Source organism: Carlito syrichta, unplaced genomic scaffold (genome assembly GCF_000164805.1).
Source record: "Carlito syrichta isolate Samal-C Ts95f unplaced genomic scaffold, Tarsius_syrichta-2.0.1 Scaffold305694, whole genome shotgun sequence".
In the NCBI taxonomy this organism is placed as follows: Eukaryota; Metazoa; Chordata; class Mammalia; order Primates; family Tarsiidae; genus Carlito; species Carlito syrichta.
The window spans coordinates 304,717-326,601 of NW_007249790.1; the positions used below are offsets into that span (position 1 = coordinate 304,717).

The window sequence follows — 21,885 nt, forward strand, 5'->3', positions numbered from 1 at the left end:
TTAGTACAAATCGACGGCCCGTCTCAGGGAGCCCACCCGGGCGTCCACACCCCCCCAGTCGTGGTGGCGCCTGTAGTCCCCCGGCCTCAGCAGGTACTGCCGGCCCCGGTAGTTGGGCAGCTCGTAGAGAATCCAGCAGCCCTCCAGCACATGCAGGGAGTGGATTTCATGGATTCGGAAGCGGTCCTGGATGCAGGAGCAGTCCTCGGTGAGCTCGGACACCAGGCCGTGGTAGTCATCCCTCTCGTACAGCCGTATCCGGTGGGAGCTGGTCTGTCGGGACAGGAGACAAAAGATGACAGACCATGCGTCCTGGTGTCCACAGAGGTGGCGCGGTCAGCCTGCACCTCCGCGAAACATGACTTTCAAACTGTCCTGTAAAACGTTTCTTCCTCAATCCCACTTTTTACGTTGTTGTTCTAACAGATTAGGAAAAGTACTAAAAGAGAGCTGACCTAGTCGGAGAATTGAGATTTTGTGGAAGAAACAAATATTGAAATACAGGGAATAAAAGTGTGTCCTTTTAAAAAAAAACAACCGTCTGTCGTCACCGCAGTGAGTATGTCTGTAGAGGGGATTTCACCTCCCATTTCCATTAGGACCCCACACAGCTGAGTCCTAGCAAGCTTGTTTTTAAGTGACTTTCTGTACTTTTAACTTTCAATGATGTATGTTGACACTGAGTTCACACGTCTTTTCATGACATTCTGCCAAGTCATTTATATCATTTGAGTTTCTTGTCCCAAAGAAAAGCCTATTTTATTTCTCTCTTTTTGTGCATCTGTAACTTTTTCTAGCCTGAGTTTTGTTTCTCTCTCTCTCTTTCTCTTTTAGAGACAGGGTCTTGCTCTGTTGCCCAGGCTAGAGTGCAGTGGCATGATCACAGCTCACTGCAGCCTTGACCTCCTAGGCTCAAGTGATCTTCCTGCTTCAGCCTCCCATGGGTCTACATGTGTGTGCCACCACATCTCACTAACTTTTTATTTTATTTTCAAATGTTTATAGACATGGGTTCTCACTGTATTGCCCAGGCTGGTCTTGAACTCCTGGCCTCAAACAATCCTCCCACCTTGGCCTCCCAAAGAGCTGGGATTACAGGTGCGAATCACTACATCTAGCCCTAAATTTTATTTTAATTCTTAAGTTTCTGTTCCACACCACAAAATTTGGTACCATCAGAAAGCATAAATACCTGTTGCACATGATGAAAAAACATTAAGCAGTACTTTGGTGAGGACCATGCTCTATGAAATCCCAGTTGGTTACCTGTCTCTGGTCCTTGTAAGAAACTAGTTGAGAAGGATTCTTGGAAAATACAAAGTCATACAAACTGGAACATACTGCTCTAGGTTCCAAATCAGTATGTCATAGAGTGTAATGAAAAAATTACCAATGCGGTCAGAATACATTCTACTTATGCTGTTCTCCCATAGTCTGTTAATCATTATTATTAAAAAATAATTATCTAGATTGTTTTTTAATGTAACAAGACGCATTTTACTTAGAAATGAGGAATCACCCAGATGCCAGTGAGTTTGACTCAAAGACTCTGTTGTTGTGATTTCCTGTGCCCTAAAATGATACTGACGTCCTTAAGGAAGAAGAACAGAGAATGCTGTCCGCTGCTTCTTCATGTCTGGGGGCCAGGCCTTGCGATCCTTGCTGAGAACACCAGCCCCACGTGGGGACAAACTGACTTTCATAAACAGGAACCCGTGGCCCCTGGCACCTTCACACTAGCCAGGTGGGAGTGAGACTCACGTAAGGAATCGAGCGGCAGGAGCGGACGGTGTCGCCGAGGCCCATCCACGGCTGGTGGTCGGGGTACTCGCCGCGCCGCAGGAAGCACTGGGGGCCCTGGTAGTTGGGGCGCTCGTAGAGCATCCAGCAGCCGCTGTCCACGCGGATGGAGTTGCAGCGGCCCAGGTAGGGCTGCAGGTTGGGGCAGTCGCTGAGGCACTCGTGGTGGCGGCCCTGGAAGCCCCGGTCCTCGTAGAAGGTGATCTGCAGGGGAAACAAGGCAGGGCAGACAGTCAGCCGAAGGCGCGTCCCGCGCTCCCCGACACTCACGGCCGCGGCCGGCACGCCGACGGGCTCACCTTCCCCATGGCTGCAGACAGCAACGAACAGCTCTCGTGTGACGGGGCCCAAGTGGCAGCTGGTATATATATAGCAGGACGGCTGCTGTGTTGGCAGGAACAGCACAAAGGGGACCTGGGGTAGTGCAAAAGGGGATTTCTGTGTCTCTGCTTTTCATTTGGGATCAGGGGGCAGGGGGCTCTCTCCCTCTCTGGCATTTTCGAGTTGTCCTCACCAGCTCCAGTGAAAGGCATTAAGGTCAGCAGAGCCATTATGGCCCTGGAGACAAAGGGCGCACTCCCCATCCTATGCGGCTCGCTGGAAACACACGACATGCCCAGCATTCTGCAGTGTCTGCCTATGGAAGCTGCTGAGATGAAGGGTGGGGCTCCATCCGAGGCAACCCGCGGAAGGACCCCGGAGGGAAGGGCATTGCGTTTCCTGGACCACCTCATCAGTATGGTGTGGCTTGGATTAAAAATATTTTGCATACGTCTATGTAGAGAAAACACGGTCACGGTTATCAACTGATGGCAAGACTAGAGGTCACAGAGGTATGTCTTTATTTTTCCTTTCGGCTGCTTTCCACGGTCTTGGTTTTTCTCTTAAAAGTAGATATTACAATTCCGTGAGATAAAAAAATAATAAAATCAGTTTTAAGAGGATGGCTTCGGGCCGAGGTGGGAGGATCGCCCGAGCCCAGCAGGTCGAGGCTGCGGTGGCCGTGAACGTGCCCCTGCACTCCCGCCTGGGTGACAGAGCAAGACTCCAATTCAAAAAAAAAAAAAGAGTATGACTTTACATTGCTGGTGAAAAGCAGTACATTTTGAAAACTGGTATAGTTTGTCTTGAGATCAAACACTTCTTGAGCTAAAAATAAAGAGGTATCCTTGGAGTCTGTGAGATGCTCAAACAGCAGAAAAATACACAGGAGTCTTCCACTTTCCTCCCCTGCCACACTTCCGGCATTGTTTCTGTTTTTAAAATTCCTGTCATGCTTTGCCTCTGTTTTCTCATGGCGTCACCGTTTCATGGAGCCCAGGTGAATGGTTGGAGAGCTTTCTCAATCGCTGTCAATCTATTGATTTAGAAGCACTTAAATACGCAGGGGTAGAGGATGACTCCAACCCGCTGGCCTCTTGTCGTCCCACATGTATGTCAGACCCTTTGTGCTTCAGACCCATGGAGGAACCCTCCAAGGACATCCGCCCAGAGTCAGCCATACAGTCACAACGCCTCCTGGGAAAATCCTCAGGCAGCAGGTAGGGCACACGCGCAGATGGTCAAAGGGGCGACAGCAATAGCCACACGCAGAAATGTTCCCTTATAACCAGCAGAGCTAGACGAAAGAAAACTGAGCAGAGTCCTGCGAAGCCAGACACCGGGCTGTGTATGCAGGGACCCAAGGCCGCTGATCGCCCCTTCTGCCTCCCGAATGCCACAGGCTACTGGTAGCCCGTAGGCACCACCATAATCAAACCCAGGGTGGCAAGGGCGCACGGGTCTTCCCAGCCACAACCCCACATGGGAATACACCGCCACTTGCAGCAGACATCGACAAACCCCACCTGAGTTCTTGCACATACTGCTTAAAACTGTTCTGCAGACAGGTGGCCCACCAAGACCTTATGAAAGGTGTCATTTGTGCTGACATTCATGGGATCAAAATGTTGTTACGTACATCGACAGGCCAAGCCATGCGCCGAATCAGCGTTTTGGAAAGGTGCCGAAAGACCAGAACGCTTTCTTTTTCTAGGAGTCGTTAAAGTCTACTGAGAGAAAGTCACACCCGTCTTATTCTGAATGCTTTATTGGGACGATTTTAAATTTCTCTCATCCGAGAATATAGTAAAGACAATCCATGGCAGATGAACGTTATTCCAGAGCAAATCCTTGGGGAACTACCTCCTACCCTGCAATATGCAACACTGTAAGGTGTACTGCAAAGCCAGTCTCCTGTGACACAGAAATACCGTTCACGCCCTGCATCCTCCAACCACCTTTCTGCCACAATGAGGTAACATAAGAGTGTACTTTTTAAAACCAAAATATAGTCATGCAATATGCTTCTGAGAGAAGAAAGCTCAGCATCAGAAATAACACTCCAGTGCAGTTTGCAGCAAAAACTAGCTACAAAGAAAATGTGCTGGCCAGAGCAGCAGTTTTAGGGTGAGGCTTCGTGTCTGCTCCGGGAGACTGTTATAAAATTCCATGGTGCAATTCCAAGTTTCTCAGTGATCTGCAGAAAAAAAGATGGTTTTAGTATCAAGCATATCAATGCCACAAGGACACAGGCATTAGCGTGCAATCTATAGGAAGTTAAGGTCAGACATCAATACTAACCTACAAAAATGGACTAGATACACGTAGGCACAAAAGAATTTTTTGGAAGTGTTCTAATAGATTTGGAAATTGAATGATATTTCCCAACTAAATACAATCTGTGACCCCACACTGAATCCTGTACAGAAGGAAAAGATCCTTTAAGATATTATTATTGGGTCCACTTTTCTGGTCCTGTTCCCTCTCAGCCTATATTATGTTGACCACAGAAGTCTCTCTGACTTCTTAACTTGTCTTTTCACTTCGCACATTACGGCTGAGAGCTGAGAGCTGGAAGAACAGAGACTCCTCCCCTTCTTCTCCCTCTTCCGGCCTGTCCCTGACCGTTCTCTGAACTCCACAACATAAACAGATGGACAGCGCGGGAGCAGGGGAGACCCAAGCAGGAAGAGAGAGGATCCCCGCTGGTGAGAGGGAGACCAAGAGCAGGAGCATTTGGGATGCAGGTATTCACACACACCTTCTCCTCCACACACTGACTTGAATCAACAGAATAACAGCCGGTTGGCTCGTGAATAGCATTTTTCAAAGGCTGAAGAGATCACAATGGCTGTATTGACTTAGGATTTACTCCGCGCTAAGCACTGTTCTAACTTTTTTCTTTTGAAGACAAGGTTTCATTCTGTTGCCCAAGCTGAAATGCAGTGGCATAACTGTGGCTCGCCGCAGCCTCGACCTCTTGGGCTCAGGCGATCCTTCCACCTCAGCCTCCCAAGTAGCTGGGACTACAGGCACACGCCACCATGCTTGGCTAATTTTTTCTATCTGTTTTAGACATGAGGTCTCACTATTTTGCCCAGGCTGGTCTCAAACTCACGGGCTCAAGTGATTCTCCTGCCTCGACCTCCCAAAGTGCTGAGATTACAAGCATGAGCCACCGTGCCCAGCCTATTTTAACCTTTTAACATGCATAATTTCATTAACTATGCCAACAACCTTGAGAGGCTGGTATCACTATTCTTCCCATTTTGCAGAGGAGGAAACTAAGTCACAGAGAGTATAAGTCACTTGTCTAAAGTCACTGGTACTAGTGAGCTCTAGATTCAAACCCGGGGCTCTGACTGCGATATTTTAATCACAATGTAATAAAATACTCCCAAAACATCTGTGATCAGCTTGGTCCAATGTGTGCTCTTAGACCTCCTTTGCTCTTCAGCTGCGTGTCTGAAAGCCTTTTTGGTGATTTCCATCCCAGGGCATTTGCTTCCCCTGTCGAGTGGTGGGCGGCATTTTTACTGGTTGCCCCTTTCTTGACTTGACACCTGCAGACACATTAGTAACCATATCTGCATATGAAACTTGTTTTAAACCTGTGTTCACCCACCACTCTCGATGCTTCCCTTTGGGGCGTCGGGCTCCTGGCACTGAAACATCAGAGAAATAAGACCTCCCTGATGCTTGTACTGGAGAGAAATGAAGTCCTAAAGCCCCTCGTTCTTTTGAATTCAACCGGACAGAGAACTCGAACCACCGTTACAGCTCTGACCTTACCTGCGCGCCCCCTCTCTGAGCTCACTCACGTGTCTCTAAGGGATGACGTGAACGGGCTTACTCTGCGTGCGGGCGTGTTCTGCGGCCTTGGATGCTGTCAACATGGCAGAAGGATGCAAGGAAAGACGGAAAGATGCGACTCCGGGAGCCTGAAAGGAAAACAGGCCCACTTGGAAAGCTGCGCGCCCTTTGCGGTGTGAACACATGCTGGTTACAGCCCTCGGCCTGCTTACTCGACCCACAGTCCGGAGACAGCAGAGCGGCCCGTGGATGAGTCCCGACAGGTGCGAACGCCCACTTCTGTCCACGGCCTCAGGCTGTGCTTGGGTTTTGTCACCCGCTGGGGAGGGCCTCCACACCCCATGCTCCTCGCGTGAGTCCCTCAGCCTGCAGGAGCCATTTCCTCCAGCTCCAATATCACCTCTCCTGAGAAACGTGTCCTGACCGCACCCAACTCTCCCTTGCTGGCACTGCCTCCCCTCCCCACCCCACCCCACCATGCAGAAGTACTGGCTGATTCATCCGGGCGCCCAAGGCATGCCGTCACACAGAGCAATGCCAGTGTGCTATCGTTTGTCATAGCCAGGCCGTCCCCACACTGTACTGGAAATGTCACCCAGGCTAGGACCGTCCCTTTGTTCCTTCCCTCAACAAGTCTTCATGCCGGGCTCGGTGGCTCAGCCTGTGATCCCGCGCCTTTGGGAGGCTGAGGTGAGTGAATTGCCTGAGCCCGCGGGTTGGGCAACTTGGCAAGACCTCCTCTCTACAATAAATCAAAAAATCAGCCGGGTGTGGCAGTGCGCGCCTGTAATTCCGGCTACTCAGAAGGCTGAGGCGGAAGGATCGCTGGAGCCCAGCAGGTCGAGGCTGCGGTGGCTGGGAGCGGCCACTGCACTCCGGTCTGGGCAACAGAGTGAGACTCCGGCTCAAAATAAATAAATAAATAAATAAATAAACAAATAAATAAAATCAGCCAGGCTGGGTGGCTCAGTCTGTAATCCTGCGCTTTGGGAAGCTGAGGTGAGTGAATTGCCTGAGCCCGCGGGTTTGAGACCCGCCTGGGCAACTTGGTGAGACCTCATCTCTACAATAAAAATCAAAAAATTAGCCGGGTGTGGTAGCACACGCCTGTAGTTCCAGCTACTTGCAAGGCTGAGGCGGAAGGATCGCCGGAGCCCAGCAGGTCAAGGCTGCAGGGGCCAGGAGCGTGCCGCTGCCCTCCAGCCTGGGCGACAGAGTGAGACTCCAACTCAAAAAAATAAAAAAACAAGTCTTCAGTGAACACCTGCCCTGGTCTAGGCTCTGTTTTAGGAGCTGTGGTTGGTAAAGCAGACACATTGCTGGCCCTTCTGGGGCTCAGGGAGTGGCGACGAACAGCAAAGGAACAAGCTCATCGGACAGCCAGGCTGATCACACACCGGGAGACGTTTGGCAAAGGAGCTCAGCAGTGGCGTGCTGGGAGGGCTGAGCACCCGGACTTCACACACAGAAAGGACGGGAAAGGCTTGAGAAGGAGGCGAGGCTCCACCCGGGAAGGGCCGGTGAGAAGCGCGCCAGGCAAGGGCAACCACAAGGCTTCTTGGGACAGACACGGCTGCTTCCCAAACACAGAAAGGAGGCCGGGGTGACCGGAGCAAGGTGAAACGGGGAGACTGCCCATGAGGCCGAAGAGGGAGGCCGGTACGGCTCAGGGGGGTCCTGGCAGGCCACAGTGTGGAGCTGTCCACCGAAACGGAGCCCAGGGCGCAAGGGGAGGCCATTGGGATGTTTCCAAGCAGTTGCATCTGCTTGCCTTCAGTTTTTCGTCTGTCTGTCTTTGAGTCAGAGTCTCACCCTGTCACCCAGGCTGGAGTGCAGTGGCACCATCATGGCTCACTACAGCCTCCACCTCCTGGTCTCAGGTGATCTTTCCAGGTGTGTGCCACCATGCCCAGCTAACTTTTCATCTTTATTTTTTACTTTTTTGTAGAGACAAGGTCTCACTATGTCACCCAAGCTGGTGTCGAACTCCTGGGTTCATGTGATCCTCCTGCCTCGGCCTCCCAAAGTACTGGGATTACAGCCACACCCAGCTGATTTCAGTTTTAAAGAAGACAGCTTTTGACTGGACAAATTTTTGTACAATGTCCAAACATTTTGCTAATTTTTATGCTGAGTTTTCTGCTTTTTCTTATTTTTAAGAATTCTTTATATATTTTGGATAGAAGTACTTTGGGAGATGCTTGCATTTTAAATATCTTCCTCTGCATTGTGGGATACCTTTTTTATTACTTTAATGACCTTTTTTTCAGGGATCTTAATCTTAATATAGGGCAATTTATTGATTTTTGCTTTTATGGTTGGTGTGTTTTATGCCCTGTTTAAGAAATATTTACACAACAGTCATAAACATTCTCGTGTTTCCCTATAATAGCTTTATTGTTTTATTTTTCACATGTAGAGCCATCGTTCACCTGGAATTGATTTTTGTTGATGGTGTGAGGCAGAGGTCCAGATGCCCTTTTCCCACAGGCAACCCAACTGAACCAGTCCCATTCATTGAAATGCTCATCCTTTCCTAGTACACCTCAATGTCACCTTTGTCACAAATGAGGGGACTGCCAGGCACAGTGGCTCATGCCTGTAATCCCAGCACTTTGGGAGGTGGAGGTGAGAAGACTGCCTGAGCCCAAGGGTCTGAGACCAGGCTGGAGATTTGACGAGATGCATCTCTACAATAAATCAAAAAATTTGCCGGGCATGGTGGCAGGTGCCTATAGGTCCAGCCACTTGGAAGGCTGAGGCAGAAGGATTGCCTGAGCTCAGCAGGTCGAGGCTGTGTTGGCTGTGAGCATGCCACTGCACTCCAGCCTGGGTGAGAGTGAGACACTGACTCAAAAAAATCACACAGTGAAATGCCATAATACAATTAACAGAGTGACAAAACGTTAAAAGCCTGAAACTACCAACATGGATAACCTGCATTGCTGATAGAAGTGTGACTGGCACGATCAAACTGGAAAATAATTTGGTTTTAGGTAGAGTACAGAAGGTGCTCACAGCCCACGGCTTGGCAATTTTACTTTCAGGCGTGCAACATACAGAAACTCTTTGGCTGTGCAATAAGAGAGACATAAAATAAATAACCCAAATGTCTAAAACAGAAAAACATGTAACTACATTGTGACACTAGACAGAAGACTACTCCCTCAGTGGGAGTAAACTGCTGCCATGGCCACCAGCCCCAACACGGATACATTTCTGAAACATCATGTTGAGTGAGCTAAGAAAGCCACAGAGCGACACATTTACTCATTTCTATGTATATAAAACTCAAAAACTGTGTAAAATTAAATGAGTAAACACGTGCTCCAGACAGTGTGACCCAGGGCAAAAGGAAGCGTCTGGAACAGGAGAGGGCCCCCAGAAGGCTTCGCAGCCATTGCTGCAGCTCCACTGCATACACTTGGATTTGTTTGCTTGCTGGGCCTTTGTACTTTGCGTATTGTAAGTGTTCATTTGGATGTGATTCACACTGGAGGTGTGTCTTTTGAGCCGGGCACTGGGGCTGGTGCCTGCAGTCCCAGCACTTTGAGAGGCCAAGGTAGGAGGACTGTTTGAGTCCAGGAGTTCAAGATTAGCCCGGGCAACATGACGAGACCTCATTTCTACAAGAAATTAAAAAAGCTGGCTGGGTCTGATGGCACACACCTGCTGTCCCAGCTACTCAGGAGGCTGAGGCAGGAGGATCGCCTGAGCCCAGGAGGTCGAGGCTGCAGGGAACAGCGATTGTACCTATGCGTTCCAGCCTGGGCGATAGAGTGAGACCCCCGACTCAAGAAAAGAATAAAAAAGAAAGAAAGTGAAACAGAAAGGCTCTGCTGGTGTCCCCATCATGCACTTGGTATGTGTGGCCTCGTGGAATTCTTCCGGGCGACCTAGCACATGTAAGTGAATCATGCCTATTTAGGCTTGCCTACTGACATGTAAGGAAATTGAGAATCGGAGACGTCAGACAATGCCTCCGAGGACACACAGCTAGCAAACGACAACACTGGGGCTGCACACCAGCGTGTTTGCTTCTGAAAAGCAAGCTCTGGACTTTGGAAGTCAGCCAGGATGGGCTCGAATGACGGCCTGGCTTCAGGAAGTACGAAGGCGAGAGAGCGCGGCTCTGGCTCTCTGCCCGCCTGCCTGTCTCCTTCCCCTCCCTGGAGCGCTCACGTTTACTCTCTGCTGCCTTCTCCGGTTCCCTCTTTCTCCATCAAATGGAGCAGAGGAATATGTTTTTCACTTGTCTGACGCATCGAAGGACGATGTATGCTTCCTGCTCCTCGCTTTACCCTTGAGTAGGACGCTTTATAGTTGTCTGAGGCTGCTTGTGCATAACCCTCGCTTGTGTAAGGCCCACGGTTGAATGCTTTCTGGGATCCAGAGTCCTCATCAGAAAAAAGCTCGCTGTCTGCCAAATCCTCTCCCTCTCGGGTGCAGGACTGAGGCGGAGAGTTGGCAAATGGGGGACAGTACGTGCCCAGGATGCCTCTCTGTCAGCAGGTGGCAGCAGATAGCACAGAGGAAGGCCATCGAGCCCATGCCCGGTGCCATGTTTTATCATGTGGCCGATCCAGTTGCCAGAAATCCTACATAATCTGGTTAGCATTCAGCAGGGTTTTGAGCTTCTGCTCGGGAAGGATTTTAGCTGGTGCTTGGGAGACGTTTTAGTGGAAGGAATCAAGGTCCATTCAGATCTGCACAGCAATGAAAGAAGACTCTTTGGCAACGTCTACTTGGTTTTTTTAAACAATCCATTTCCTCGTAGTTAAAAACCACTTTTTGAAATTATGTTAAATCCCTAAGTTCTGCTGTCAAATACTCTGACGATTCAGTCTTTGAAGTGCTACATTTCCACTGAAGTCCTCCTAATTCCTTATTAAGGGGCTGACAGCTCCCTGAGTGAGGCCTGAGCTGGAATTCCTGGGGCGGGAGGAGCTTGTGAGGCTCACAGGGCTGGAATCTCAGAGTCTTGTGCGAGAGCTCAAAGTTTATCCTTTGAGACCACTGGTTGTCCAACACGGGCAAAGTTTTCATTGTGTTAAGAATACACGTACATGCCTGACTCGCTGTTTAATTTTTAAATATTTAGAGCCGTGGTGGTGGTTTTCCCTCTTAGAGGACAACTGGCAAAATCTGGAGACCTTTTTTTTTTTTGAGCCCAGGCTGGAGTGCAGGGGCACACTCAGGGCCACCATGGCCTCAACCTGCTGGGCTCAGGCGGTCCTTCCGCCTCAGCCTTCCAAGTAGCTGGAACTACAGGCACGCGCCACCACGCCTGGCTAGTTTTTTGATTTGTTGTCAAGATGAGGTCTTGCCAAATTGCCCGGGCAGATCTTGAACCCTGGGGCTCAAGCAATCCTCTCCCTTCCATCCCCCAAAGTGCTGGGAGAACAGGTGTGAGCCACCGTGCCTGGTGTAAACCTTAATTAAAGCTATTATTTTAGGCTGCCCTATACCAAACACTGAAGGTACTGAGTGCCGTTTACTGTGGTTCATTTCACAGTCTCATCTTCTTGCCCCTGCTTTTACAAATGAAATTGAGGTTTACGGAGGTGAAGACATTTTTCCCAGAATGGCTCTGCTTGTCGCTGGTGAAGCCGGGATTCAAACCTGGGCAGCCAGGCTTTAGCACCTGGCGCCTAACGTTCCACGAGGTGCCTTTCCCACAGAAACGCGTCAGAGCCCAGGCCTCTAAGGAGACTCTGCTTCCATGATGGTGTTATCTGTTTCTGTTCAGAGCTGGTCATGGACACATATCGTGAGGATGGGGCCGTGTGTCCCTCATGCACAGGGAAGGTACCGGACTCACGAGTGAGCCGGTGGAGAGTAGAGAGGTTGGAGGGCTCGCTTCTAAACCACATGCCATCTCGTTTTAGCCCTTCCAGTGAGGCGCACCCCTGCCCCCCCAGCTGTTCAGACACTCATGTCTGCAGCCTTCTGGAAGGAGAGCCCAGCCAAGACTGGAAGGGCCATGGTGCTGTCCCCTCCAGGTTTCCACATCTGTCCTCTGGCCATGTGAGCTGAGGCCAACAGCCCAACTGAAAGCCTGTGCTAGACCCCCCAGGCACCAGAGACCAGAGGAAGAAACAGAGTCCAAACCAGGAGGGTCTGCACTCAGGCCTTTGGCGTGTGTGTTCAGGGGTGGCGGAGGAAAGAAGGGGGTGGCTCGGAAGGAGAAAGCTGCGGCGAAAGACGGCAGGAACGAAGCCGTCTGTGTGCTCGGCTCTCCGAGGAACCAGAGAGCTAGGCTTTCTCCAAAAGCCAAGAGCAACTTGGTCTCTGAGGAGCATCAGGCCTGAGCTGGCCTCTGTGTCAAACCAGGGGGCCCCAGCGTCGGACATAACATCAGCAAGCATAGCAGGCCTGCCTGACTGGCTCCTTCCCGCTGTACCCTGCGCCTCCAATCACACTGAATGAACAAGCAAAGGAACGAACAATGTGAGCTGAAACTAGAGTGATGCGCCAGGCATGGGGGCACACGCCTGTCATCCCAGCACTTTGGGAGGCAGAGACGAGAGGACTGCTTGAGCCCAGAGGTTCAAGACCAGCCTGAGCAACTTGGTGAGACCTCGTCTCTACAATAAATTTTTAAAAATTAGCCGGGCCTGGTCGCTCACATCTGTCATCCCAGCAGCACTTTGGGAGGCTGAGGCCAGAGGATTGCCTGAGCCCATGGGTTCAAGACCAGTCTAGGCAACATGGCTGGTCTCTACAATAAACCAAAAACTAGTCGAGCATGGTGGCACCTGCCTGAGGTCCCAGCTACTCGGAAGGCCAAGACGGAAGGACTGTCTGCGTCCAGCAGGTGGAGGCTGTGGTGGCCATGAGCAGCGTGCCACTGCACCCCAGCCTGGGCGACAGAGTGAGACTCTGACTCAAAAAAAAAAAAGAGAGAGAAAGAAAAAGAAAAAAGAAACCAGAATGATGCAGGAGAAAGTTCTGATTTCCACAGTGACCGGGGATAAGTCTCAGGACGGCAGCAGGCTGTATACACGTTAAGGGGATGGGAAGGCTGGCCTCAGAGTGACAGCACGTGGTAAGAAGCCCTTGGCCCCGAAGACGGACCTGTGACCTGTGGACTCGACTTGACGTGGCCCCACTGCTTGCACCGTGGCCTGTGGTCAAAGGACAGGGAGGCAGGTGTTCCTGCAGCCGCAGCCCCGCCCCCACCTTGGCCTCCCGGCCTCGTCTCTGGATGCAGAAAGCCGCGCTGGACCTCCTCCCTCCCACTGAAGCCCCCGCCGTCTCCCTTCCCTGCTCCCTCTTCTGGAGATGCCAGGGAAAGGGGTCCAGTGTTCACCTCTCACTAGCAGTCCACAGCTAAATGTTTATGGAACGTGCACCACGTTCAAAAATGGCCAAAACTGAACTGGTCCTAAGGGACCTGTCTAGGACTCCACAGTCACAGGATCAGACCCAGACTCTGGTCTTGGGACTCCCACATCACTGTTGCTTCCACTGTTAATGGTGCAGGGTCGTCTCATGAGAGGAGCCAAGCGCGTCGGCTCGTGCCAGTGGCCCTAGTAGAGACTAGAGGATCGCCTGAGGCCAGGAGTTCGAGGCCGGCCTGGGCAAGATCGTGAGACGCTGTCTCTGAACACAATGGTCGTCTCGTGGGAAAGGAAGATGCAGGGGCAGCAGACTAGGTTGTGTGTCATGAGCCGGAGCCTCGCGGGCCTTGTCCAACAGCACACAAGAGTGTGGGCCTACCAGGGCCATGTTACAAAACATGCAAATGAGAAACTGTGTGAATTAGGAAAGAGAAGAACCCAGACTCCAGGCCTGGCACTCTGGGCGCTGCTCGTGCTCAGCCTGATGGCGGCGTATGTGTCCGCACTTCTGGTCCTCCACACACAAAATACATTTGGCAAACATGTTGCCCAAGCAACATGTGGCTGTGTCTTGTTTTGTACATTCTGATATAAAACGGTCATTTCATAACTGACGCCTGAAAATGCATGATAATTTGTACACCAAACAAATTCTCTCCAAACCCTCTTATAAAATCTTGGTCACTGGGCCGGGCATAGTGGCTCAGGCCTGTAATCCCAGCACTTTGGGAGGCCGAGGCAAGAGGATTGCCTGAGCCTACGGGTTTAAGACCAGCCTGGGCAACATGGTGAGACCTCATCTCTACAATAAATCAAAAAATTAGCCGGATGCGGTAGCGCACACCTGTAGTTTCAGCTCCTTGGAAGGCTGAGGTGGAAGGATTACCTAAGCCCAGCAGGTTGACGGTGGGGTGGCCGTGAGCATGCCACTGCACTCCAGTCAGGGCAACAGAGTGAGACTCCAACTCAAAAAACAAACAAACAAAATCCTGGCCACCCTTACCTTGGTAGTACCAGAACTGGCAGAAGAGTCAGCCCCATAAATGCTAAAGACTTCCTCAATTGGGATGCTGTTCTGTAAAATAACAACAACAAAGTGTTATCATATGGTGGTCATGGTAAAATTACAAACAAAGCTATTATACCTCCAGAACCATGCTTGGGTGGCATGGGCACTAGATACAGTAAACAGGCCAGGCACAGTGGCTCACACCATCAATCCTAGCACTTTGAGAGGCCAAGGCAGGAGGATTGCTTGAGCCCAGGAGTTGGAGAGCAGCCAGGCCAACATAGTGAGACCTCGTCTCTACAAAAAAATCCAAACATTAGCTAAGTTTGGTGGCAACGCACCTGTAGCTACTTGGGAAGCTGAGGCAGAAGGATCATCTGAGCCCAGGAGGTTGAGACTGCAGTGAGCTGTGATTGTGCCACTGTATTCTGGGCACCAGAGTGAGACTCTGACTCAAACAAAACAAAACAAAACAAAAAAACAGTAAATAACTTCTGGATAAATGAATAAATCAATTTTCCAGTTACCAATTAGTTATGTCTCTCATTACTTTTTTTTGCTTCTTAAATAAATGTTTATACAGCACAGTATAAACATTTTCCTAAGCGGGGATATGCATACATAAGGTCAAAGTATTTTTACTATGTCAAAAAATAAGACATGCATTATCAGTAACTCCTAAACATTTAGAAACATAGGTTGAAAAATAAAGTAAGCCAGGTTTAGTGGCTCACTCCTGTCATCCCAGCACTTTGGGAGGCCAAGGCGAGAGGATTGCCTGAGCCCAGGGGTTTGAGACCAGCCTGGGCAACTTGGTGAGACCTCGTCTCTAAAATAAATCAAAAAATTAGCTGGGCGTGGTGGCACGTGCCTGTAGTTCCAGCTACTTGGGGGCTGAGGCAGAAGGACTGCCTGAGCCCAGCAGGTCGAGGCTATGGTGACCATGAGCATACCACTGCACTCCAGCCTGGGCAACAGACCGAGACGCAGACTCAAAAAAACAAAGAGGCCAGGCTTGGTGGTTCAGCCTGTAAACCCAGCACTTTGGGAGGCCGAGGTGAGTAGATTGCCTGAACCCACAGGTTCAAGAACAGTCCGGGCAACTGGGTGAGACTTCATCTCTACAATAAATCAAAAATTAGTCAGGTGTAGTAGTGCGTGCCTGTGGTCTAGCTACTTGGAAAGCCGAGGTGGAAGGATTGCTGAAGTCCAGCAGGTTGACGCTGGGGTGGCCGTGAATGGGCCACTGCACTCCAGCCTAGGCAACTGAAAGAAAGAGAGAGAGAGCGAGAGAGAGAGAGAATGTGAGCATGCGTTAATATCAAAATTTATCGTAGATATGAAATATCCATACATGCAAATGGGATTATTTCTCTCACCATTAAGATTCCAGCATAAGTTGATAAAATCATGGCTTCTCGTTCTCGGCGGTTTGGATACATAGGTCTGCCATGGAACTGCATTTTCCTAAGGAGGGATATGAATACGTAAGAGCCGAGGGCTTCCTCTTGCTCTCAGTGACACCCACTAAGGTTTTCGTGATAGTCCGTGCGTGATCTGCAATGACTGCTAGCTGTCCACTGGCTTATAAAACGGGTGTGACTGGCCTTCCATTGGTGAAATCCACACTTTGAACTTTTAATCTTCCAGTGACGGTGATGAATTTGCCCTCAGCTACCCATCCACGCGTCCGCGGCTGTGCACGCCGGCAGACTGGCCACCGTGGTGATGCTTTTGGTTTTGCCAGCCACTTTCCTTTCCCCGTCCTGTGGCAATTTGCGCAGGGGAGCTGCCTAGACCCACCGTACGTCTCCATGCTTCTAGGGGAGCCAACGGCACCCCAGATCACAAGGATGGGAAATACGCTGTGGACGAAGCCGTCGGCGAATTTCAGGCCCCCACCACGCCCGGACAAGTCAGGGCAAGCAGAACCATTGAGACACAATTCTGTGATCGTCTTAAAAATCCATCCATCAACCGGGAGTGATGGCTCAAGCCAGAAATCCCAGCACTTTGGGAGGCTGAGGTGAGCGGATTGCCTGAGCCCATGGGTTCAAGACCAGCCTGGGCAACCTGGCGAGACCTCGTCACTACAATCAATTTTTAAAAATTAGCTGAGTGTGGTAGCATGTGCCTGTAGTTCCAGGTACTTGGAAGGCTGAGGCAGAAGGATCACCGGAGCCCAGCAGGTGGAGGCTGCGGTGGCCGGAAGCGTGCCACTGCACTCCAGTCAGGGCGACAGAGTGAGACTCCAACTCAAAAAAAAAAATTCATCCGTCTTCTCCCGGACTAAATGTTATAAGAAAGTAGACCAAAACTAAGCATGGTGTCCACCCAGACGAAATAGACGTAGAAACTGATGACATGCTTTGAGTTTTGAACTAAACCATGCCTAACACAGACCTACCCACAGACTCTTCAAAAACAGAGGCAATAAAGTCCACCCTGCCCTTTTTTTGCTCGGGGACGTTCACATGGGATCCTCTGCTTACGACTAGTAAACCCTGACTGCTCCATCTATCCAGGATCAGGGTGAAGTCCGAGACCTTTGAGCAGAAAAAATAACTGGACTCTGGAGTAAGCTATTTGATCATGGCCACGCTCGTTCCATGTTCTTACCAATTGAGTGGGTTTGCCTGGACGCTACTCATGGGAGAAAATGCCAACAATCCTGGGGAGAAGATTTTCCTGTAATTCAGACAGCTCAGTTCAGGTACCTATCCGCTTAAATGCTAAAGAAATTGTGTTTATAGTCCTTAGAAAAAGATCGTAGCCTTTACCCACATAATTCACTGTTTTAAGAAACATGGCATGGGCCATGCCTGTAATTCCAACATTTTAGGAGGTGGAGATGAGAAGATTGCCCCAGTCCAGGGGTTCGAGATCAGCCTGGGCAACACGGCAAGACCTCGTCTCTACAATTAAAAAAAAAAAAATTAGCCGGGTGTGGTGGCGTATGCCTGTAGTTCCAGCTACTTGGAAGGCTGAGGTGGGAGGATGGCCTGAGCCCAGCAGGTTGAGGCCGCCGTGGCTGTGAGCGTGCCACCGCACTCCAGCCTGGACAACAGAGGGAGACTCTGACCCAAAAAAATAAAAGAAAAGAATAAAAATCATGGCATGTACACGACAAAGCACAGTCATGTTTCTAAGGGAGAACATTCTGCACAAGAAAGTGATGGAAGACCCTCGAGAGGACTGGGCGGGATTCCGCCATTCATCACCGTCACGCATTAAAGAGAAAAACACAGACCTATTTCCACTTACACTCGCTCCCACTCCAGCCAAGTCAAGTCCTCTGAGTGGCGCAGCCATTGCAAAGCGACACTGATGGCCAAGTCGTAGTGTGCCTGCAAGCAGGAGGGGAAAGGCTGAGACGGTGGCCATGTTTAAAATGAGACCGATCGTTAGCTATGCCTAAGAACCCAGTGCTCAGCCAGAAATGTCGGCATCTTCCGGCACTAGAGCAATAATTTAATTTGTGTGGTCTGGGGGAAAAAACAGGTGAGGTCAGTGAGAAGAATACTAGACCAGGAATCAGGGAATTTGCGCTCAAATATGGGTTTGCCAACGATCATGATCCTTCGGTGAGTGTAGGTGAGTGATTGATGCTCTCTGGGCTTCAGTTTTCTCACATTTTAAAACAGAAAAAGATGAATGCTGGGCTCGGTGGCTCGGCCTGTAATCCTGCGCTTTGGGAGGCTGAGGTGAGTGAATTGCCTGGGCCCGCGGGTTCGAGACCCGCCTGGGCAACTCATCTCTACAACAAATCAAAAATTAGCCGGGTGTGGTAGCGCGCGCCTGTAATTCCGGCTGCTCGGAAGGCGGAGGCGGAAGGATCGCCGGAGCCCGGCAGGTCAAGGCTGCGGTGGCCGGGAGCCGCCCCTGCACTCCAGTCTGGGCGACAGAGTGAGACTCCGACTCAAAAAAAAAAAAAAAGATGGGAGTGGGAAAAGAGGGCTGCAGAGAACCATTTCCGATGCTGTGAGTCGAACGTCAAAACTGCACGGCCAGGGGCCAAGGGGAAGACGGGAGGGAACTTAGAGGGAGGGGCTGTGATGCTCTCGTGGGGAGGCAGGGAGGATCACAGGGCTTAGGGAGGAAGCATCACTGGGCCTTGGACTTGAAGGAGGAGAACTTCTACAGTAGGAGGAGGACATCCCAGATGGGGGGACCAGCACAAACAAAGGACGAGGGAGATCTGATTAAGCAACTCGCCGAGAGTCTCACAGGGAGTAAAAAGCTGAGGACCAATGTGAGTGGTCATTGTTTTCTGGCAGTTCCTAAGAGTTCTTGTGTAATGAGCACATTCACCATTTTTCGATCGAAATATTCCCTCTCTCCACCCTCTGCCTAGAGAAGGGAAGGTTGGCTTTGTTCTTATTTACTCTAGAGGGGTTCTGAGGCTTTGACATTTTCTAAACCGTAGAATTATTTCTTCCAGGGGTCGAACCAAACTGAATGGTGAAATAAATCAGTAAATAGGAAGGATTGGCCCCTGACCAACTGCTGAAACCTGAGCCGAAGAGGAAGGCTGGCCCAGCAGCACTGGCCCCACCTGCTTGCTCAGTGGAGACCAAATGCCCAGGCCCTCTTCACCTCCTGAATCAAAACCGCGCTGTCATGAGCCCTCATTAAGGTCTGAGAAGCACAGCTCTGTCCGGGTGATTTTTGTTTGATGCGGGTACAGAGAGGATGAGGCTTAATGACTTCCTTGGCTCCAGAGGAGGCCTGAAAGTCAATGCGCCTTGCTTCACTCTCGTGGGAGAGGGAGTGCAGAGGGGAGGGAGAGAGCCTTTCTTTGCTCCTAGTGCAAGGACAGTGAGTGCGCAGAGCAAAAAAACTGAGGGCTTGCTCATTTTTTCACTTAGATTTGTATGTGATTGCTTCCTTCGTTTCTGTGGGTTTTCAGAACCTGACACAAATCTGGGTTTCAACATGGATAACACAAGGATGGTAGGATTAATTCATTTCTTTGGTTTTCCCTCACAAATACAAATGGTTAAGACATGATGATGTCACTACATGACAGCTAATTTTATTTTTTAAGCATGTTAGCACTGTGTTCTTAACATTTTGCGTTGCAATTATTTTGCTTTTTTAATCTTCTCTCCCAATAGCAAATAACTCTCATGATTTTTGCTTTTTCCATATCTTTCTGCTTTCTGTTTAGTGGGTTGACATAGCCCTACGAGCACTCTCGGGGTGAGGAGAAGATGGGGAAGAGGGTATTTGGGGGTTGGTGGCAGTATCAGCCTTGCTTATTGAATAAATTACACCCTTGTTATGTCATCTTAACACACACAGGACACAAATGTGACTCGCGTCAGCATGGCTTTCTTTACCATATCGTCTAGAAAGGTGAGTTGCCTTCTTCCTTTTGGGTCAAATTCATTTTCCCGAAGTCTGATGCCAATATAATCTCCCCTTGAAAGCAAGAGAGCAGCATTGAGCCATTGGGGCAACATGGGACTTTGTCTGAAGAGAGAGGCTTTCTTCCCAAACCCTTCCTCTGACCAAAATAGAAGTGGCAAATGCTCAGGTAGCAAAGTTAACATACAATCTTATGACATTGCAGGCTGAAAACGTCTATCCATCATTAACGAAAAGCACATTGATCTGAAAACTAGACTCGCACAGTCGGAAGAGGATTTGCAGGAAATCAAGGAATATGCCCAAGACCCACACACAGAAATGGTTTCACAAGACCAAAAGGATGGAGACCCTCTGTTGAATAAAGCATGTCTTGCTGCCCATGTTAAGTCCAGGCAGGACGTTCCAAGTTGCTAAGTTCCAGACACGCAACATTCCGCAGAGCTGGACTCCTTTGTCTTAAGGCACTTTCTCTTTGGAATGCGAATCCCCTTAGGAGGAGCCAGGCATAAAGACAGATTAGTGATTCCACTCAGGCTCCCCTTACTGGATCCTTTCCTCTAGCCTTTTAATAAGAGGAGGTGGGAGGAGCACAGGGGAGGAGAGTGGAGAGGGGCGCTGCCCTGGGAGAGGCAGAGGTTGGAAGTGGACTTGGGGGTCTGAGATGGATTCCGGCACCCCTCACAATGCTACGAGAGGTCAGTTCCGTCCATTGACCACCCTCGAACACGCTGGGCTAGGCCCCGTGTGGAAAATGCGTTTGTTTCTGGCTTCTAAGGCTTTTCCTCTGGGTCATTAAGCTTTTTTAAACCGATTAAAAATCTTGAAGTTTTGCTGTAAGACTTTAAGATACTTTAAAGTAGTCTAAATGTGTTCTTTGGACATGAAACTATTTATACCGGTTTTGAAATTTCAGTTGTGTGGATGAGATCTGTAGAGACGTTGGCACTGCTAACCATAGTTTGCTCTCTTTATTATCATACTGTACATACATGCATGCACACATCATGCCTATTGATACACAGTCTATTCCAGCAGTTCTTTTTATGTTTTGAGTCGGAGGCTCACTCTGTTGTCCCGGTTGGAATGCAGTGGCATGCTCATGGCCGCAGCCTCGGCCTGCTGGGCTCTGGCAATCCTTCCACCTCAGCCTTCCAAGTAGCTGGAACTACAGGCATGCGCTACCACGCCCGGCTAATTTTTTGATTTATTGTAGAGATGAGGTCTCGCCAAGTTGCCCAGGCGGGTCTCGAGTCCGCGGGTTCAGGCAATCCAATCGTCTCAGCCTCCCAAAGCATGGGATTACAGGCTGAGCCCCCGAGCCCAGCAGTAAGTTTTTATTTTTATTTTTATTTTTTTTTATGAATCACTATTACCTTGATTTGGACGTACTGTGACTTAAGTTATAACATATAAGTTATAATGTTGACAACATTTTAAATATGTTTAAAGTATGATTTTTATATATTTGTTATTTTATTTAACAAAACATATTAGTGAAATTTTTACTCATAATTTTATACATGTGAAATTCTGTGCTTAGACATTTCGCAGTTTTTCTTTTGTAATAGACTGTAGTTTGGTGTTATGCATAGCTTATGCATAAGTTAGTTAAACTATTTTGCTTTAGTTTTGTCATTTGTAAAATAAGAGCTCTGTCAAAAGCTAACTGTGGCTGTGCATGGTGGCTCATGCCTGTAATTGCAATACTTTGGGAGGCTGAGGTAGGAGGATCACTTGAGTCCAGGGGTTTGAGACCAGCTTTGGCAACATAGTGAGATCCCATAGCTACAACAAAAATAAAAATAACAAACTAGCCAGGTATGGTGGCATGCACTTGTAGTCCTAGGTTTGGGAGGTTGAGGCAGGAGGATCACTGGGTCCCAGAAGTTTGAGGCTGTAGTTAGTTATGATTATACCATTGTATTCCAGCCTGAGTGACAGAGTAAAACCCCTGTCTCAAAAAAAGCTGAGTCCCCATGGTACTGGTACTAAAGACAGATATATAGATCAATGGAATAAAATGAAGGTCTGGAAATAGACTCTTGCATATAAGGTCAAATTATTTTCAACAAGGATGCAAGATCATTCAATGGGGAAAGGCAAAATAAAAAATAGATAAACTGAGCTACATCAAAATCTAACATGAACATGCAAAAAGATGCTCCGTAATTATTATTATTATTATTATTTTTTGAGTTGGAGTCTCACTCTGTCACCCAGACTGGA

The 21,885-nt window shown here is 49.3% G+C and overlaps 2 protein-coding genes across 2 annotated transcripts in view; both read right to left on the reverse strand.

Moving 5' to 3' along the window:
- Nucleotides 1-2,108, reverse strand: LOC103264691 (gamma-crystallin A). The gene is made up of 3 exons (XM_008062405.1): nucleotides 2,100-2,108; nucleotides 1,762-2,004; nucleotides 1-273 (listed from the first exon to the last, which is right to left on the reverse strand). The coding sequence occupies exons 1-3, from the start codon at nucleotides 2,106-2,108 to the stop codon at nucleotides 1-3; spliced, it is 525 nt and encodes a 174-aa protein (XP_008060596.1).
- Nucleotides 2,109-5,565: 3,457 nt separating this feature from the next.
- Nucleotides 5,566-21,885, reverse strand: part of CUNH2orf80 (chromosome unknown C2orf80 homolog) — a 17,325-nt gene continuing 1,005 nt past the window's right edge. Inside the window, exons 2-7 of the mRNA XM_008062406.1 lie at nucleotides 19,629-19,710; nucleotides 17,551-17,633; nucleotides 15,666-15,753; nucleotides 14,281-14,352; nucleotides 5,975-6,062; nucleotides 5,566-5,684 (exon numbers count right to left, since the gene is read on the reverse strand). Coding sequence (XP_008060597.1) covers nucleotides 5,575-5,684; nucleotides 5,975-6,062; nucleotides 14,281-14,352; nucleotides 15,666-15,753; nucleotides 17,551-17,633; nucleotides 19,629-19,710 — 523 coding nt within the window. The 3' untranslated portion in view covers nucleotides 5,566-5,574. The remainder of the gene's footprint in view (nucleotides 5,685-5,974; nucleotides 6,063-14,280; nucleotides 14,353-15,665; nucleotides 15,754-17,550; nucleotides 17,634-19,628; nucleotides 19,711-21,885) is intronic.